The following is a 17,878-nucleotide window of genomic DNA, read 5'->3' as shown; positions in this document are numbered from 1 at the left end:
GGGGCATGCTATTATCAACGCGAGCTGATCAATGTTCGGCGTCTTGAGAGAGTTTTGCAGCGTAAGCGCGAGATCACCGCGCTCACTTGCAAATCGTTGTCGATCGAGGAGTCTAAAATCCACGCCCTGACCACTTGCTTGTGAAACGGTAGATGGAATACGCGCAAACGTAGCACAATACTTGAACGGGATTCCTGCGCTCATTCGAAAGCAAATACGGAACGAGGAATCCGCACACCATCGCAGGCGTATTCGCTTTAGAGACGTCAGACCGAACAACCTGCATCTTGCTGTGTAAGTGTTGTCCACTGCTGCTGGATCATGCCCTGATGTGCGGCTGGCACCCATAAGAGAAACTCATAGCGGAGGTAGAAGGGGTCGCGTCGCCACTGCCGAAACAACGCCTGCCGGCTCGTGATGTCGTACCGCTTGAGAGCTGTCACCAGGAGAACGGCCGCCCGATGCCGCCTATACCCCAAGTTACAGTGGCGATCCCCAGATGTAGACCGTTCGCCGTGCTCGAGACCCCAGGTGAGCACAGCAGGTGACGGTTGTAATGCATGCTGAATAGCCGGCGGAGGAAGACGCGGTAGCACTTGTCGCTCTAGTAGTGCCCTGGCGAAGATACAGATCCTGCGCTCCCGCTGATCCTCTATCTGCCCGTCCAAGGGGTCCTGTGTAAACGCTGGAAGCGGCATCCAGCAGAGGGGCAAGGTCCAGGCCTCTCGACCGTAGAGACAGCGCACCCAGGCCATCACCTGATCCGCTTCTGCATCATACTTTGGAGCAGGTTCCGCAACGACGTCTCCATAGCGTACCAAGCACGGATGATTCAGCGTCGTTAACCAGGCGGGTTCGATACGCGTCGAGCCTCGCAGGGTTGCCACAGTAGCAGGAGACTTTGTGGCCGGGTCCGGTGAAGGTTCCAGCTCCTCGAGCGTTACTTCGGTATACAGGAGGTACTGAACTTCATCACCAGAGACATCCACCGGGCAGCACGGTGACACACGCGCCACGACTCCCTCGACCGACTCGCAATCCTTTGTTTCCCAGACCGGGCAGCGGAAAAGGACTCCATTCGTACGCACTCCAGAGTGCTGTTGCCGCCAATCCTTGGCCTCCTCTGTATGCATTCGCCGCGCTACCTGGTCCGGGAAGGCCGCCAGCAGGGCACGACAAAGCGTCTGCTCCTGTTCTGGTGATGGAGGCCGCAGCGGTTCATCGCCCCAGCGGCAAACGAAACCTCGTCGTTGCCCCTTGGATACGTGGACACTGGGATCCTGGAACGGGATCCCGTCGTCGTTGTCGTTGTCCGCCTCTGTTTCCGTATCGTCATCGTCGATCATGGGGTCCGGCTCGCTGCCACAAAAGCACCCTGCAGCGAGATCTCGCACATCCTGCGGACGCTTGCAACCGTCTGTTTCGGATCCCTCTGGTCGAGTTTCTGCTGTTCCATTAGGAGCGAGATCATCCAAGCACTGCTTGCCCAGGAAGCGGTCTGCGCGCCGCTCCAACTGTTGCACGATGAGGAGCGCTTCTCGAACAGTGGATTCCTGCAGACCGTACAATGCACAAAATCGAGTGAGTGCACGGAAGCCGCCTTCCGCTCGCCAAGCGTATTCAGCAGCACCCAGGAACCGAAGTTTGGTAAGCAGCTCGCTCTGTGGATGATAGAGCGCTCGGCGAAAAGCATAACGGCCCCCAGATGCACTCTCTGATGAGTCCTTGTTCGCAAGTGGTAACGTGCCGCTGCCGCTGCCGCTGCCGCTGCTCATGATTTCACGTACACTCAAAAGGGCAACAAGGCGGATCCCGTACCGAATAGCGTCTGGACTGTGGTCACGCACCCAGAAAAGCAATCTTGCCAGCCGAGCCGATACCGGTACGCGGGCCATGGCGATCCCCAGTGGTGTAGGCGCTTCCAGCGACAGGTCATCTGGTGCAGCGCTCGGTGCCGCCAAGGCGCGCTCTTCAACCGACGGACTGGTCACGTGGCGAGAAGCACGCTCGTCCTGGACGGCTCCGAGCACCCGGAGAACCCAGTGCGCTTTGCGCAGCGCGGCTGCTCCTGGTGTCGTTACCCAGGGAAAGCGCAATGGATGGCGTATGCCGAGGCGGCTCAGAAACAGCAGCACCGATTCCAACGGCATGCGTTGGATTTCGGGAGTATCCGTTGCCGGAAAGAGGTTCACAAATGTTGCGACAGAATAGAGGCGATAACAGTGCCCGGGAGCGGTGCGTCCGGCTCTGCCAGCTCGCTGTTGCGCAGAGGCTTGACTTGTCCAGGTGACTTGGTGCAGCGAGACGCCCTCGCTGTTGTACGCATGGGTCATGACTCGCCGCACGAGTCCGCTGTCTACGACGTAGCGAACGTTGGGAATCGTGATGGCGCTTTCAGCAACATTCGTTGCGACGATGCACACCCGCTCCGTTCCGTGAACGGCGTGCTCGAGCGCCTCCTGGGCGACCCGGGAGATTCCCGCGTATAAAGGTTTGACATGAAGTGGGCGTTCGCAGGTGCCTCGGCACGCCTTTCGCAAGGAAGCACAGAGCTGTGCGATGGCCCGGCGACCCGGGAGGAACACCAGAATATGGCCCGCAGGTAAGCGTTGGTGAATTTTGAGACATTTCTCGCAGGCAGCAGCGATGTAGTCACGATGCGTCTGTCGAGCAAAGTGGATGGTGACAGGATACTGACGTCCAGGAACAACCAGCACTGCTGGCGCTGAAGCAGCGCCGGCTTCTGGTTTGTCGCCCGCGGAACGTCCTGCCGCTATGGCTGCATCAGCTTCTGCTGCAGCGCGTAGTGCCTGCAGTGCCGCAACACTCGCCGGTTGCGTATGACGCGTATCCAGCGCATCGCTGCCTGCATGCTGTGGAGCGACGGCTGGCAGCAGATGAGCCTCAGCATCAGGTGAAGACACACCCGCATCCGAAGCTTTCGCGAAGCAGCACAGAGTCGCCTCGCTCGATACCGAAGGCACATCGCTGATTGCGCATGATGACACCCGCAATGCCTCCGAGCGTGTCGCAGGCGACCTCGGCATTTCCGGTACGCTACCACTGGGCAGTTTCGCAAGCATCGCTGATGTCGCGCTCGTAAAGAGTCTAGGATGCCGCGCCAGGGATTCTGCATCAACCGTCGCAGACATGATAATTAGCTTGAGAGGTCCGATATTTGGATACGCTGATTGCCAGGCGGGTGAACGTCGCAGGCGAACCGTTCGACTGAGAAGTCCCAGGAGCAAATCCATTTGGATGCTCCTTTCGTGTACTTCGTCGAGAACAACGCATCCAAAGTGTCGAAGAGCAATGTCCTCCGCTAGCTGTTGGAGCAAAATACCGTCGGTAACGAAAACAAGCCGGGTGTGCTCGTCATGGACTTTTCGATCGTGGCGAACATGATATCCTACCTGGACGCCGAGTTGGACAGGTTGCCTCACGCCGCCCGTCTCGTCTTCTCGCGTTTGTCGTAAAATTTCTGTTCCTAGCTCTGAGGCAACGCGCTCTGCACACCAGACTGCTGCCAGACGTCGTGGCTGGACAATTGCAACTGAACCACCGGGTCGGCGCCGCTCGTCGGGATGCCCGTACCCAGCCTCGTAAAGAAACTGCGGTATCTGGGTTGTTTTCCCAGAGCCTGTTGGGCCGACCACGATGACAACATCGCGATCGCGGACCATCTCCATGAATTCCTGCTCCAATTCGAATACGGGCAGAGACGCTCGACGTGTCTGGATGTCTGCTGTCCGTTCCAGTGTCACATAGAAGGAGCGAGGTGCAGGCGCCGCGACAGAATCCCGCCGGTACGCGGCAGCAGGTAATCCGTGGGCAACCGGCACCACCGCGGCGTACCCATCGTCGTCTTCATGATGTACAGGGGCTAGCATTTCCTGCCGATGCTGGTACAGGTGCTGACAGTATGCGCCTTGATTCGGAAGCGATACCAAGGCGAGCGACAGTTTCCCAGTACTTGTCTGTTCTGCAGTGGTCCGCCCATTGTCTACGTCTGTTATGGATGGAGCTAGCATCAACGATGATGATGATGATGATGATACATTACTCGCGCGGCGTGTTGTTTCGCAAGACGTTTGAAGACGCGTGTCGATGGACAGCGCCGACGACGGGCTACACACTGCAATACCCGCCAGTGTATTCAGTGTAGCGTCCGTGCGGTCCACCATGACATCTGAATGGGCATGTGACGGCATTTCACAGAGATTCTGTGTATCTTTGGGTTCCGGCATAGAAACTGGGTGACCACTTTCACACCGCACCACAACGCTCGTACGAGCATTTGCTTTTGAGCACTCGGGCGGGGTGTCTGTACCAGGCTCTGGATCGCTGCCAATACGTGCCGCCAAGGCTGCCGGGGTCTGGTGCTGACGCGACCGAAATCGCTTCTGAACCGGTGCCTGCGACAAGTGCTTCGGAGCTGTCGCCGTGGGCGTCGGCGCGCGTTCGGCCTCCGTTCGCTCAGGCGGGTGCGGGTGCGAAGCCACCTCGGGACCGGCGCGTCGTCGTTTGTGTCCACTAAGTGCTTGCGAAGGTAGTAACTGGTCCCGTAATGAGCTTGAAAGCATCTGTGATCCAAGAATGGCAAAATATCGCTCTCGTTCGGCGTGCCTCTCTAGGCCACGTTTCGCGGCGGTCTCCTGTCGGCGCTGGGCGTTTTCCTTCAACGCTGCAGCGGGAACTGCTTGACGTCTGCGCTTTGGAACGCGGTGCCACCGGTTACGCTGACCATGATTCCCTTCACGATCTACCTCTACGGCAGTCGCCTCGATCATGGAGCCGTACAAGAACGCTTTTCGGGAAAGGCGTCCGACCTGCGGCTTCGGAGGCGCAGTGCGTCTCGAAGGACGCCGGAACACTGCAGGCGCTGCTGCAATGCGGGGTATCAGTTATGTACATTATTGTCCCTAAAGGACTGGATCGTGGTGGATGGCGAAGACGGGGGCAACGAAACTAGACATAGGTTGACTATCTAGGAATGTGATCGCTCCGGGAGTACGGGCCCTGTGTAGCGCAAGCAATCCAGCAGGGCGTCCTCGAATCCGTCGACATGTTTGGACTTTGTCAGCGGCGACTTTGCATCTACTCGTACACCGAAGTGGTGGATTGTCCGTGAGGCGACGATCCGCCGATGACCGGCTGCGTGACCGGGAGCGTCTTGACATCTGCACTGCATGTTCATTTCCCGGACTAGAGCGCTCTGCGGGCATGAGCATCATTCGCAAAAATGCACTGGTAGGTCAAAGTCGATATTCTCGAGCGTACAGCTGACTCCAAGGTTTCGCGGTATTGCACAACGCCCATTCCAAACTGAAATGGATGGAGACCCAGACAGCTACCTCGGTTGTATGCGATAAATGTCGGGCCTCTTCCAGATTTCGTGAACACCAGTCTTTGCGAGCTTTTTTTGCGACTGGTTTGTTTCCCTCTGTCTGATGCACGTTTTTCAATACGCTGGTTTCTCCTGTGCCTCCAGCTCCTCTGTCAGCAGTCGAATGAGGTTCATGGTGGCGTGCACGTCACAATTTCGCCCTTTTGCCGGTTGTCAACGCATATCATGCACAGAGAGAAGAAGCGATCTGCGCTTCTCTTGCCATTTTCATCTTGATTTTGCATACTGCGTCGATATCCGATTTGCAACGGTGGCGTCTGGCTCCGGTTCGGGTGTTCTCGTATGTCAAGCACTTCAGCTTCTCCTCCATGGGCTGCACTGTGGCTCGAGACGCCTTCGTTCATCGCTCGACGGATATGCACTTGACCAATCGAGAATGCCGGGCACGATACCGTGCACCGTTTTCGCACCTGATGGCGTCCCCAAAGAGTACGGGCTTGTTATGAGCGATCCCGTCAGCGACGACGCTGTTCGCTGGAAAAACGAGCGCCTGCTGTTCCATTCGATGATGGATTTGCGGACGGCAATGTTGTTCATGATGAATCCAGTACTGGACGAGGAATCCAGGCTCGAAATGTTCTCGAGAAATTTTCTTTCCGTCTAAGCAAACCCCCCTGGTGCAAAGCGGTAACGCACTCCCCACCGGAAGCGAGCGCTGCGATGACTCAAGTCCGAGTCCAGAATCCTTTTCCAAGCAATCAGAAGAGACGGGAGCCCCTGCGAGCGCATCCCGACAGCCGTAGCATGTTTCCGTCGAATAATGTTACCTGGATCTCTTTCAGAGGTCGGGCCTCGTCTATAGAATAGAAACGATTATTTGACGTGCCATCTTCGGTGAACTTTCGGCATGAGCTTGTGAATGAGTCGTCACGAGACGACGTCGAGATTCTTTCTCATCGGCCCAACGGAGGGAATTCCCGTCATCATGAGCTCCCTCGAAGAAAAAATCGAAAACGTGAAGCGTTCCTGTTTTCAAAATGTCCGGAAAAGAATAAAATTGCGGCTTGTAGGTATAAATCCAATAGCGATATCGATGATTTCACGAACCCTTATTCGAGGACGTCGCGAAGGATCGCAATGCCGGTGCCAAGACAACTTCGTGCTGCAACAACTCGAAGCAGACATCCCGAAAAGACTATCGGGCATGCGGGCACTACCTAGGAATGCGTCGGCGCTTATTGCTGCACTTTGGATGTCGAGACTCTGTGTATGAAAACCCTGGGCCAAAGTCGAACGGTTGGAATCGAGCGCCCAGTTCAGGGAGGCATTGTCATCGAACACGGGTCTAGTGCACCGACCCGGATCCCGCAGAGTCGCCAGGTTTCATGCCCGATCGTTCCATTCCACTGTATATGATTCGGTTGCTTGACAGGAGCAGCAAATACCCACATGCTATCAAGGCTTATCACATGCACACTGCGGAATGAATGCAGAGCTGAACGAGCCCAGGGCGAAGCGGCTGCAGCTTGTCGCCTACGCGCTCGCCGCTCATTCGACCTCGGTTCCGATGCAGGTCAAAGCTCGTGTAACGGCTCTTTCGTTGCTGGATGGCTAGTCGGCTGCTCACAGGGCGCATTCGCTGTCCCTCTCACCCGTACAGTGCAAGTTCGACTTGGAACGCTTCCCCGAGGCGTTCTACGGCCAGCGTTTTGTACAGAGCCTTGCAGCGTTCGCTGCGCGACTATGCTCGCGAGTGGACGCGAGTAGAAAGCAGCAGGAGCGTGCTCCCGTCAGCGTTCCACGCCCGCGAATGGAGCATATTCTGTGGAACACTGGGTCCCGCATTAAATGAACTCGCACGAGTGGTGCCCGGGAAGGCGCCGCGAGACCCGTGGCAGCTCGCTGCAGCGCTGCGTCGCTCCGTGCGTGAAAGAAGCTTCACAGAGCAGCAGCCGAGTGAAAGAGAACTGGAGCTTGGGTTCGGATTGCTCAGAGTGCTACAATCGCGCGTTGTCGCGCTGAAGCGCTTAGTCTATGAACCGCACTCGAGTTGTTTGACGGCAGGCGTGCGGGTTCAGGTGGATTCGTTGTTTCTCGGTCGCGAGCAACGTGGCGTTGGTCTGGATGGTCTACGTGATATGTACCATTTCACGTATTTTGTACGGATAGAGAACCATGGTCCTGCACCCGTGCTGCTCCTCGGACGCCACTGGGATATCAATGACCTAGAGGGTCAGCTACAGACGGTGCGGGGTCTCGGGGTGGTCGGCCAGACGCCGACCCTCCAAGTCGGTGACAGCTACGAGTATCGGAGTCAGTGCGTGTTGGCGGCACCTTTGGGCGTCATGCGGGGCTTCTATCGCATGTTCCAGATGCCAAAAGGTGACGAAGTCGCCGTAGAAATCAAACCATTCGGGCTGATCGCATCAACGCTGCACAAGGAGCCACAAGAAGAACAGGTACCCGCAGATGGTAGCGTGCAAACCGCCTCCTCCTATGCGAGGCGTGCACGAGTGCACCCAGCTCGACCGCCGCTGTAACGGAGCTTTTCTCAGATCGTGTACATGAACGCAGAGCGAAGACAAAGTGTCCAACTCAGGGAATGCTGAGGTAGCTGTTCTCAGATTCTGGTTATGAACGCAGAGCGAAACCGGTGCATGTTGAAGAGAAAAGTGTGCGTGCCGGGACGTTTATAGGATCCCGCTTGTGTATCACATGAATGTTACAGGTGAACAGCACTCACTTGACTTCAACGTAATCGTTTACGATGCCAAACGACGTTCGCGGTGTATACAGTATCGCGAGTTGCTGCCTCTCAAGGGCCCAGATGGCGTGCCTACGCTTGTTCGAGGCGGCGGCTGGAAACAGGGACCTTTCCAGAGCACCAGCCACGCCAATGGAATACGGATCGGGATGTGCGTACCCGTGCCCAGGCTCGAAACCGTTGAGGTCGTGCGCTCGGCGAGCGTCGGGCTTCCGCTAGACACTTCGCCTCGGAGGTGCTTCCACGCAACTGCTATGCTGAACATCTAACTAGGCCAGACATCTGCGATAAAGGATGCTACTGGCGGCGGGGTGCCGCCAACCGAACGCTCGCTCTCGTCATCAGATTCAGTGTTATCACCAGAGTTCAAGACGGGGCTGGCGGTTCGGGAATGATCAGCGAAGAGCGCTGCTTGCGGAATGTCTCTGGCGGCCTCGTCCACGTGCAACAAGGAGGATGATCCGAATGGAAGGCGGTCGCTCCCATTCGCGATGCACGGTGCTGCTATGAGTGCCGCACGACTCGCGTCGTTCTGGTTCTGTGTGTGCTCCAATGCAGCGCTAGAATTTCTGGCACTCGCAGCAACGAGCCATGTCCCATGCTGTGCCTGCCCCAGCGATGACAATGCACTAGTGAGACTAGCGCTTCCTCGAATATTCAGTTGCATGTCTGCCGAAAGCAAGGATGACAAGAGCTGAGAGTCGTCTGTAAAGTCTGCGGGCCAGGTATCTCCCATAACTGACTGTGCATCCGTGGCGGCGCTCAGGTGCTGCGCGTAATCAGTGGCAGGTGCCTTCTCGAGTCGCAGCATCAGTTGTCCACCCGACTCGTATAGCATCCACACTGAGCACTGAAGCCGCTGGCTGAGCTCCAGCCAAGCTTTGAACGGACGGAGCGGGACAACGAAAACAGTTCTGCCCGATGAAATGCTGGTCTCGAAAGCCGATCGATTCTCGGCATCATCCAGGTTCTGATTCGTGCCTGCCTCCTGGAAGAACTGCGCAAAGCCCTCGTACACATCGAGCTCACTGCCATCAATCTTCACTTGGGTATGCAGCGACACGATGCGCGAATCTGGCCGCTCACCATAGTGTCTCGCGAGCTGTTCCGTTACCGCACTCGCTAAACGCAATTGATGTTGCTCGAAATAGAAGTGTAGGTGAACAACACGACGATGCATATTCGAGAGCGCTTCGAGGAAGACGCGCGGTGCGAAGCGCATGCGACAGCGATAGTGTTCAGGTGCTGAACGCTCGTTCAGCGACAATGCCTGATACCGCATCAGAGCTTGGAAACGAAATTGGAAACGCCAATGTCGGTTGTCGTGGAATCCAACCGGAGGACGGGCCTTGCGACCCAACGCATATCCAACGGAGGCTACTGCATCGAGCACCAGTTCACGATCACGCGTATCTGCACGTATTTCTAGCTGCTCGACCGGTACCCCGCCGGAAGCGTTCGATGGCGCTTTTGGGCCCGAGGGTGTGCCAGGGTGAGCGCGTCGGCGCTCGACATTTGCAGCAGCACCCGCACTCCCGACGGCATGCCGGAACACCGGCCACCATAATACTGGGTCGACACTGACAGAGAGCGTCCGACCTGGAGGCGCTTCTAGACGCCCGCCCTGCTCGCGTGAGAAGAATGCGCGGGGGAAACTGATTTCCGCAACGCATCCCAAATTCTGAATGGATAAAGTTAGGCTTGAGGCAGAGGCCGCGAGCCAGATGCCTTCGAAAGCGCTATTATCCTTCGCGCCTGCTTCGGAAAAGCGCTGAAGTGAATACGCAGTCTGGCAGCGGGCTAGACAGGAGAGTGCACTTCCGAAAATACGGACATGGGACGCGCTTGGCAACCGCACGCGGAAACTGGATTCCATCGTACCGCCTCGCACAGTCGGATGCTCAGGGTCGCTTGCAAGTGGTGACGGTTCTGAGACCGTTGCTCGCCACCAGCACCGGTCTCAGCGTCTGAATTGTAGACCTACACAACGAGATTTTGGAATACAGTGAGGGTGCTGTAGCAGCTGGCGGCCTCTATTCGCACGAGCCGTCCGGTGCGAGCGACAAGCCGTCACGGCTGGGGCGGCACGAGCGAGCGTCGCCCTGCTGCTTCGAAGCGGCAAACGCTTGCCTGTGCGCTTCGGAGACTGAGACCGAGACGCCCTGCTCTCAAGTGCGTTGACGTTGGTACGCCTTCACAGTTTGCCCCCGAGGAACATGCAGCGTAGCTGCACACCAACCAGGTGTGCGCAGTTCGTTGGTGCACGCAGCTCTCGACAAAAGCGCACGTAGATGCGCGCCAAACGAGAAAAGCGCCCGGCACCTTTCGATGCTGACAACGAAGTAGAGATACTTCGCTAAAGGTTCCTAAAGGTTCATTTATGGGCATCATGATCGCGATGCGCCCGGTACGCTTGGATGCCGACAACGAAGTAGAGATACTTGGCTAAAGGTTCCTAAAGGTTCATTTATGGGCATCATGATCGCGATGCGCCCGGTACGCTTGGATGCTGACAACAAAGTAGAGATACTTCCATATACGTGCCTAAAGGTTCGTTTATGGGCATCATGATCGCGATGCGCCCGGTACCCTTGGATGCTGGCAACGAAGTAGAGACACTTCCATATACGTGCCTAAAGGTTCGTTTATGGGCATCATGATCGCGATGCGCCCGGTACCCTTGGATGCTGGCAACGAAGTAGAGATACTTCCATATACGTGCCTAAAGATTCATTTATGGGCATAGTGATCGCGATGCACCGCGGACAGCTCATCGGCACAATATTATACATCTTCTTCCCTAACTGTCTCTAAAAATACACGCAGCGGCGGCTCGCAGCGAGGCGGTAAACGCGCGCGCGAGGCCACTCCATGCGAATCTCGGAGACGGATGGCGGTTGTTATTTGGTGATCACGAGCACAGGTCTAGATATTTCTGTTTCGCTGTTCGTCTAAACGTGACGTTCGCGGAGGTATTACGGTTCGCTTGGTCTGAGGGCTTTCTAACAGTTGAATGTCGAGTTTTCATGGGATAATAGGAGAGAAAAACTTGGGGTTTTGCTCTGTAACTGCCGTGTCGCGCTGTACGCCCAAAGCGTTCAGCACGGGAGCGTGGCGGCGAGGCAGTGGTATCTCTAGACGGCCTCCCGGGAGGTTTTCAGCAGTCGCGACCCTAACAGTTAGCGAAGAGGTCGCGGACGAAGTTAGGTGCCCAAGGCTCTGGCGTAACTCGAGTTGTGTGTACCCGGCACCGCGCACGTTCGGGACGGCCTTTTATTATGTAGAAACACGACGGTTTGAGGCAGCACGGCAGCTGTTCGAAGAGCTCGTTTGGCAACACCCTTTCGATGCTCGCATATGGGTTGGTTTCGGTCAGTGTGAAGCTGAGGCGGCGCTAGCAGAGCCAACAATATACACGGACGACGAGAAGAACGGACTTGTTGGCGGAGATATCATGCGACGCGACGGAACCGCAGAGCTGGAACTCTCTGCGGTAGACGACCTGACTTGGGCGTCAAGCGTGTTCCATCGTCTGCACGGCGTAGCGCGGGCTCGGGCGGTGTTTCGACGGGGCCTGATTCGTGCGGGCGGTGTATGGAATGAATCCACCGTCGACGAGAACGGTACGGTGCCGGTGCATACGTTCGCAGACTATATCGGAACCGAATTTGTTCCCGATATTGAAGGCTGGAACGAGAAGGACGCAGAGGCTGGACGATGGTGCTCTGCTAGCAAGCTTTACCATGCCTGGGCGCTTGCTGAAGTGCGTTTCCTCGAGCAACAGGAGCTTCGACGCAGTATGTCATCCGTGAGCAAAAAACTCGTACCGCTCCACAAAAACGAGAAGCGTCCAGAGACCGATTCGAGCCGTCGGCCCAGCAATTGTGCCGGAGCAAGGCTCGTCCGTCGACTATTCGAGCTGAGCGCCCGTGCAGTGAACGGGCGGGATCCGATTACATGGCAAGCTTGGGTGCGCTTCGAAGCGAGTCTGGGCTTGGGCGTGACGCGCGCCCGAGAGCTTTTCAAACTGGGTGTTGCTTCTGTAGAGCAAATCAATCCCACGTGCAAGGAGCTTGCCTGCCTTTACCAAACCTGGGGTGTCCTCGAGCAACGCGAGCATCGCTACGATGAAGCAATTTGCTGCTATGAAAGAGCAGTTGCCTTGAATCCAAATCATGCCCGAACGTTGCACGCATGGGGTATGCTCGAACAGCAGCGCGGACGCATTGACGAGGCACGCGTGCTCTTCGAACGAGCAATTGAAGTGTCGAATGGGTCCCCGCATACCGCCCCAGCAGCGTACAACTTGCTCGGGAAACTGGAATGGCGCCAAGGTAGACTGGACAAAGCGCGGATGCTCTTTCAGAAGGGTCTGGAAATTGCGCCCGGTGATCGTCATCTCTGTCACGCGATGGCCTCGCTTGAACGCCACTGCGGCAACTACGAACTGGCTCGCGAGTATTTTGCCCGGTGCACGAAGCTCGATGAGCTCGTCGTCCGCGACTGGGCGGAAATGGAAACGCGGGATGTTGGCTTTGCGGATATCCAGCTCGGCGAAGCCTCGCGCCTCGGAGAGGCGATCGAAGCCCTCTCTATGTTGCACCTGTTCACACGCACGGACGAGGATATAAGCACGTGTTCCTGTGACGAAAAGAGCGTGAAACCGGGGAACGAGTCGCTGGGGCAACAACCTCAGGACCCGCCGGCGTTTCAGCGGCCAGGTTCAATGCAATGCGGGACTCTGAAATCGCGGGAGGCAGCGAACGAACCATATAGACGACTTTTGAGCTGGTTCTATGAGCGACTGAAGCACGATCAGACCTTGCTGAATACTCTGGCAAAGAACAATGCTGTTCGGGCGGATCAACTCCGTCTGTGGATTACACGCCGCGGAGAGGACGACATTACGGCTTTTCGCGCTTGGGCGCGCTCCATGGCCCAGTCACAGCCTAAGCTGCTGCGGATGCTGTTCCGAGTGCCTGGCCCCATGAACGCATTCGGCTTCAAAATAGCTTCAAACGAGCGGAAGGGTCCGGGCCGATCGCATCTGCGGAGTGGCAAGTGAAATTGCGGCGCTCGCTGATGCTACCGGGATCTTCGATTCGCCGGAATGCTTTTGAATTCGTTAAGGGCAGGTTCCCGCGTCGCCTGTACGTTGCTTGGGTAGCCGGCATTCGCCTAGGTATGGGAATCAGTCAGTCAGTCAGGCAGGCAGGCAGGCAGGCAGGCAGACTATAAGACAGTTACTTGGGCAAGGCTTGCGCGTCTGGAGCGCTGCTGCGCTCGTCAGCGAGTTATCGCACGTATCGATACTTGTTCAGCTTCTGCTGCGAATTCTGTTACATTGTATTGTACCGAATGCTGTGTGTAGCAACGAAGGCCCGCGCTTCGGAGATGAGTAGAGATTTTCGGGACGCTCTGAGACCATACCAGGGAATCCACTGCACGCCTTCTACTCAGAGCGGTGCATTCAGCGATGCCTGCGCCAGCACGTCCTACTTGTTTTTTCTGTTTGCGTTCCTCGCTGGTATGCAACAGAAAGAGTGTACGCCGTACATTGGTGCGGGACCGCAGACCGACTGTGTCTGCAGCCACTGCTGGCTTGCGAAATCGGCTTTGCATGTGCAAGTGAGTCAATCTGTGGTCAGCAAGTGGATGAACCGCCTCTCTACAAGTCCATATTTTGAACGTTGTGCACCGAGAACGCTTTTCATCAAACGCATTTTACACTAGTGTCTTCGTGTCAGTCTATTCCAGTCCATATGTTCGCTGCGAAACCCTATGAAACAAGCCATATGGTGTGAAGTTTCCGTACGCTTGATACGAATGACGATAACGAGACATGCGCGTACAAGGGAGAGAGCACATTTCTGTGGGAGACCGTCGTGCGTTCAGCAACAAACGATCGATTCCGCACTGAGACGCAAGCGCTTACCACAGGGGGCACAGGTGTACATCTCACTCGATGCGAATGGATTCGAGTGATATGGCCGGCCTGTATATGAGTATTCAACGAAGGGTAAACAGCGATTGGTAGAAGCAAGCAAGCAAGCAAGCAAGCAAGCATTCCGAAAATATCAGCGCTTGCGGCGACCGAATCAACTTGTCGCTTTGATAGCGCCAGACGGATGCGATCGTTCACCAGCGCATCCTTCATCGCAGCACGCCCTGGCTCCTACTTTGGACGTTCCTCTGTCCTGTTCCTGGACAATCTCGCTTTCCATCACCCAAACGCAGCCAAAGCGGAAGCAGCTGCAATTTTTATTCAGCCGCGATTCATGCTGCAGTGCTCCCTGGTTCCATTGCGGGCGTTTTGGCGGTGCTTCTGTGCCATATTCGCGATACCGGATCAATAGACGAGTGCTTCTATCGAGCGCATTGCACAAAAGTCTCCTTTTCAAACACGCTGCGCAGAAGGAGCCGCCCTGCACGACCCAAGAGCTCTCTCAAGCGCGCATCGAGACCAAGGCACTGAACGGCATAGAACTGGCACCTGTCTCAAATGAAAACTAAAGAACGAAACATCGGAGGTGCCAATCGAGCGCTTCTCGCTGCCTGTTCACGATCCATTTCATCTAGAGGCACTCGTATTAGGAGGCGCGCTGTGAACAGTCCATCGTGTCCCACATACATACCTTTCGATGCGAGCTCGGGTTCAGTCCGCACCTGTCCAGCATTGAGGTGGAACACCGGATTGCTCGCTCTGCCCTCGACTTTCTCGTCATTTCCGAACTGGTTTAGATGTGCAGCCTCGATATTCAAAGTGCGGCAATACGTGCGTCGGGATTCAGAGATGGTCTCAGGATCCGTGGTTGTAGTCTCGGGGTGAGTAATTCGAGGCTTTGCAGAAGGAATTCGTCACGCCGCGAGCATCAAGACGATTCGCGGCGCTCTCGGACAAGGCTTCGTGAAATAACCGATACCATTGTACAACGCATACGTGCAAGCCTCCATTCTTCTCCTTTTGCTTAGATGCAGCATGTCCGAGGCCGGTACGCTTCAAGCTTCCGATGTTTCCGTTTCGAGGCGACTCGTGGGCGCAGGGATTCGCGCCGATGGATGGATCAGGAGAAAAGATACTCGAAATCGCCCCTGAATGACTTGTTCACAAGCTCATGCCCAAAATTCGCAAATTCTCTTTCGTAAAAAAAGCCGATTCCTCTCGAAAGACAAATCCAATTCCCTACGAGACCATCAACGAAACCGCATTCGACAGCAGCTTGCTACCCTTCGCGGGATACGCTTCCAGCGGTTTCTGCCTCTTAAGCAACACAGACTGGCACTCGAAGGACAAGGTGTCCGGTGGACGTACACCGGAACACCCTATCACAGGCAAGGGTCACAGGAACAAAAGGCGCACCGAGGGTGTCAGGAGACACCATGAACATGGCAAGCACAGTATAGATTGCTGTTTCCATCAGTGCATCGTTTGCGTCGACACCAGCCAAAAGCGCAAAATCGGGACTTTAACGCTGCCTTGAACAACTTTCCATCGCTGACGACAGAGCTCGAGGGAAACGAGGCACCTTCGCAGATAAAGCCAGAGATATTCGAAGACTTGAAACAGAAACCGTCTCAGAAAAAAACCCGCAAACGCTTGTGTTCAACTTCATGAAAAGCGATCTAACTTGTAGACTGTACACCCGTTTTGAAAGACCTGTTGCCTCTCAATGCCTACTTTGCCATGGAACTCACGCGGAAAACGGCTGCCTAGCCCCGAAAAGCAGACGGGGCACTTGTCGTGCGTCCAGTGCAGGGCGCGGTCGACGACGCCGGCCCTCGGGCAACCGTCGGGCGCTTGCTGTTGAGCGTTTTCGTTTTTCTCAGCGACGTCTATGGGCAAGAAAAAGAGCAGCAAGTCGAACAAGGTGACCGTTAGTCTCAGCGAGTTTGTTGCTGGCAGTGGTCAGCAGCCCGGGTCGGGGCCCATTGTAGCGGCGGATCCCGAACTCGCCGTGCTACCGACTGCGCCGCGGAGTCGGGGACCCGATGACGAACGAGGGTTCGGAGCTCGTTATGGTGGGTCGTTCGGAGGTTACGGAGACCGCTGGGAGCGTTTCGGCGGTCCCGGAGCTCGAATGCGATCGGCTTTCGGTGAAGCACCCTGTGACTGGGCCGACGATGACGACAGTGGATTCGCGGGTGCCGGTGCTGCTTCCGATCGAGCGTTTGGTGCTGGTAACCGCGGTGCCGACGCTGAACCCGAACTGGACTGGAGCGCAGCTCGACGAGGTCTGACGCCTCGAGGCCCAGTTGGAGACGCAGGCGGTCGCGACTGGCTGCGAAATGCGGATCACTCGCGGGGGTTTCCCGCTCCAGCAGCGGCCGCTGGCTTGAACGGAGCAGGTCCGGCGCTTGAAGCCGAAGCGGCACCAGAGCCGGACTTTACCCGGCGAGGCCTGGCGCCTCCCGCGGCACTAGAGACAGCCGAAAAAGGTCTGGGTAGTTTTGGTGGCCGCCAACCCGAAAGGAGGCGAGAAATGTTCGGTCAGTTGGTGACAGACTCAGCCGAAGGAACGTTGGAACGCCGCGGACTACTCCCGCCTGCGGTAACGACTCGTGCGCAGGTGTCGCCTGTCGAGGACGTAGACGTTGATTTCCGCAAACGTGGCATGTTGCCACCTGCGGCAGAGGCAAAGGCGTCAGCATCAGAACCTCAGCCCTCTAGGGGGTTCATCCCCTCGGATGTGGAGGTCGACTTTGGGAAGCGTGGTCGACTGCCACCGGCAGCCTCGGAGGGCACGCGTTCCGAGGCAACACTTCCTGCAGATGCTCCAGCAGACACTCGAACGGAGCCCAGTGCTCGTGACGCCCGTCCAGGACGACCGCAAGAGCTGCCGTCGCACATGAACCCGCCGCCAGCGAGTAGCACGACGCACGCGGCGAAGCAGGGCGCCTCCACGGAGCCGACAACGTTAGACTTTAGTCGCAGAGGACGGCTGCCTCCGTCCGCTGTGAAGGCCTCGGCGAGTAACGACACCTCGTCGAGGCACCGGCGGAGACCTTTTGCAGGCATGGCTGCAGCGGCAGGGGATTCATCCGCAGTGGAGTTTTCCAGACGAGGCGTACCATCGCCGGCAGCAGCAGCAGCAGCAGCAGCAGCAGCAGCTGACGCTGACGCTGGTGCAGTGCCTGCCTCCGAACGAGCGCCTCGCAAGGCACCGTCTAGTCAGGGTGCCAAGTCTTTCTTCGGGAAAGATACCCAGGTGGACTGGTCGCAGGTACGGCGAGGGGTACCGCCTCCACCGGCGACGGAGACCTCCCCGAATGCAAACACGCCCTGAGAAACCCAGCGTTCGGCTGCTGAGAATATCCACAAGCTGAGCGCCCCCAAGACAGCGGTTGCTCCCGAAATGTCGTACGGTCGTGGGTTCGAACGCTGCCGCAACAGGCTGTATACAGGTAGTTTTTTTGGGGGCGAGGGCGAGGGCGAAGGCGAGGGCGAAGGCGAGGGCGAGGGCGAGGGCGAGGGCGAGGGCGGGGGTTCCTCTCTCTCTCTCTCTCTCTCTCTGGTGAGCACATCCGTCATAAACAGAGCGCAGCGCCATGCGAACCAAGACCAAAGTCCTTGTTTGCTCGAAGCGACACGATACATCGAATGAAGCGCGCCCGAGGCTATTGCTGCTACATCTCGCCAAGTACTGAACGTTCTTCAGCGTGTTGTGGCGGCCATGAGGTTTACTGGACGCTGCAAGCAGGGATGCAGGAGGTGATCTTTCGCCAAACACATGCAAGGGAACAAGCGGGTACCTCTGGCGTGCCTCTGT

General features: G+C 56.8%; 5 protein-coding genes across 5 annotated transcripts, besides 2 other annotated features; 3 read left to right on the top strand and 2 right to left on the bottom strand.

Moving 5' to 3' along the window:
- Nucleotides 1–266: 266 nt before the first annotated feature.
- On the bottom strand, nucleotides 267–4,790 carry CYME_CMQ331C (similar to DEAH-box RNA helicase Dhr1; the record flags this gene model as incomplete). The annotated part of the gene is made up of 1 exon (XM_005538173.1): nucleotides 267–4,790. One exon carries the CDS (start codon nucleotides 4,788–4,790, stop codon nucleotides 267–269), a length of 4,524 nt encoding a protein of 1,507 aa, XP_005538230.1.
- A 2,164-nt stretch (nucleotides 4,791–6,954) lies between these two features.
- Nucleotides 6,955–7,887, top strand: CYME_CMQ330C (hypothetical protein, conserved; the record flags this gene model as incomplete). The annotated part of the gene is made up of 1 exon (XM_005538172.1): nucleotides 6,955–7,887. One exon carries the CDS (start codon nucleotides 6,955–6,957, stop codon nucleotides 7,885–7,887), a length of 933 nt encoding a protein of 310 aa, XP_005538229.1.
- Nucleotides 7,888–8,376: 489 nt separating this feature from the next.
- Nucleotides 8,377–9,987, bottom strand: CYME_CMQ329C (hypothetical protein; the record flags this gene model as incomplete). Its single annotated transcript, XM_005538171.1, has 1 exon — nucleotides 8,377–9,987. The coding sequence occupies one exon, from the start codon at nucleotides 9,985–9,987 to the stop codon at nucleotides 8,377–8,379; it is 1,611 nt and encodes a 536-aa protein (XP_005538228.1).
- Nucleotides 9,988–11,124: 1,137 nt separating this feature from the next.
- CYME_CMQ328C (hypothetical protein, conserved) lies at nucleotides 11,125–13,176 on the top strand (the record flags this gene model as incomplete). The annotated part of the gene is made up of 1 exon (XM_005538170.1): nucleotides 11,125–13,176. The coding sequence occupies one exon, from the start codon at nucleotides 11,125–11,127 to the stop codon at nucleotides 13,174–13,176; it is 2,052 nt and encodes a 683-aa protein (XP_005538227.1).
- A 664-nt stretch (nucleotides 13,177–13,840) lies between these two features.
- Nucleotides 13,841–15,326: a sequence feature (possible transcribed region).
- Nucleotides 15,327–15,574: 248 nt separating this feature from the next.
- Nucleotides 15,575–17,764: a sequence feature (possible transcribed region).
- Nucleotides 15,947–17,395, top strand: CYME_CMQ325C (hypothetical protein; the record flags this gene model as incomplete). The annotated part of the gene is made up of 1 exon (XM_005538169.1): nucleotides 15,947–17,395. The coding sequence occupies one exon, from the start codon at nucleotides 15,947–15,949 to the stop codon at nucleotides 17,393–17,395; it is 1,449 nt and encodes a 482-aa protein (XP_005538226.1).
- Nucleotides 17,765–17,878: the final 114 nt, after the last annotated feature.

The sequence above is a fragment of the Cyanidioschyzon merolae genome, chromosome 17 (genome assembly GCF_000091205.1).
Source record: "Cyanidioschyzon merolae strain 10D DNA, chromosome 17, complete genome".
Lineage (NCBI taxonomy): Eukaryota > Rhodophyta > Bangiophyceae > Cyanidiales > Cyanidiaceae > Cyanidioschyzon > Cyanidioschyzon merolae.
This window is presented reverse-complemented; position numbering and strand designations above follow the sequence as displayed.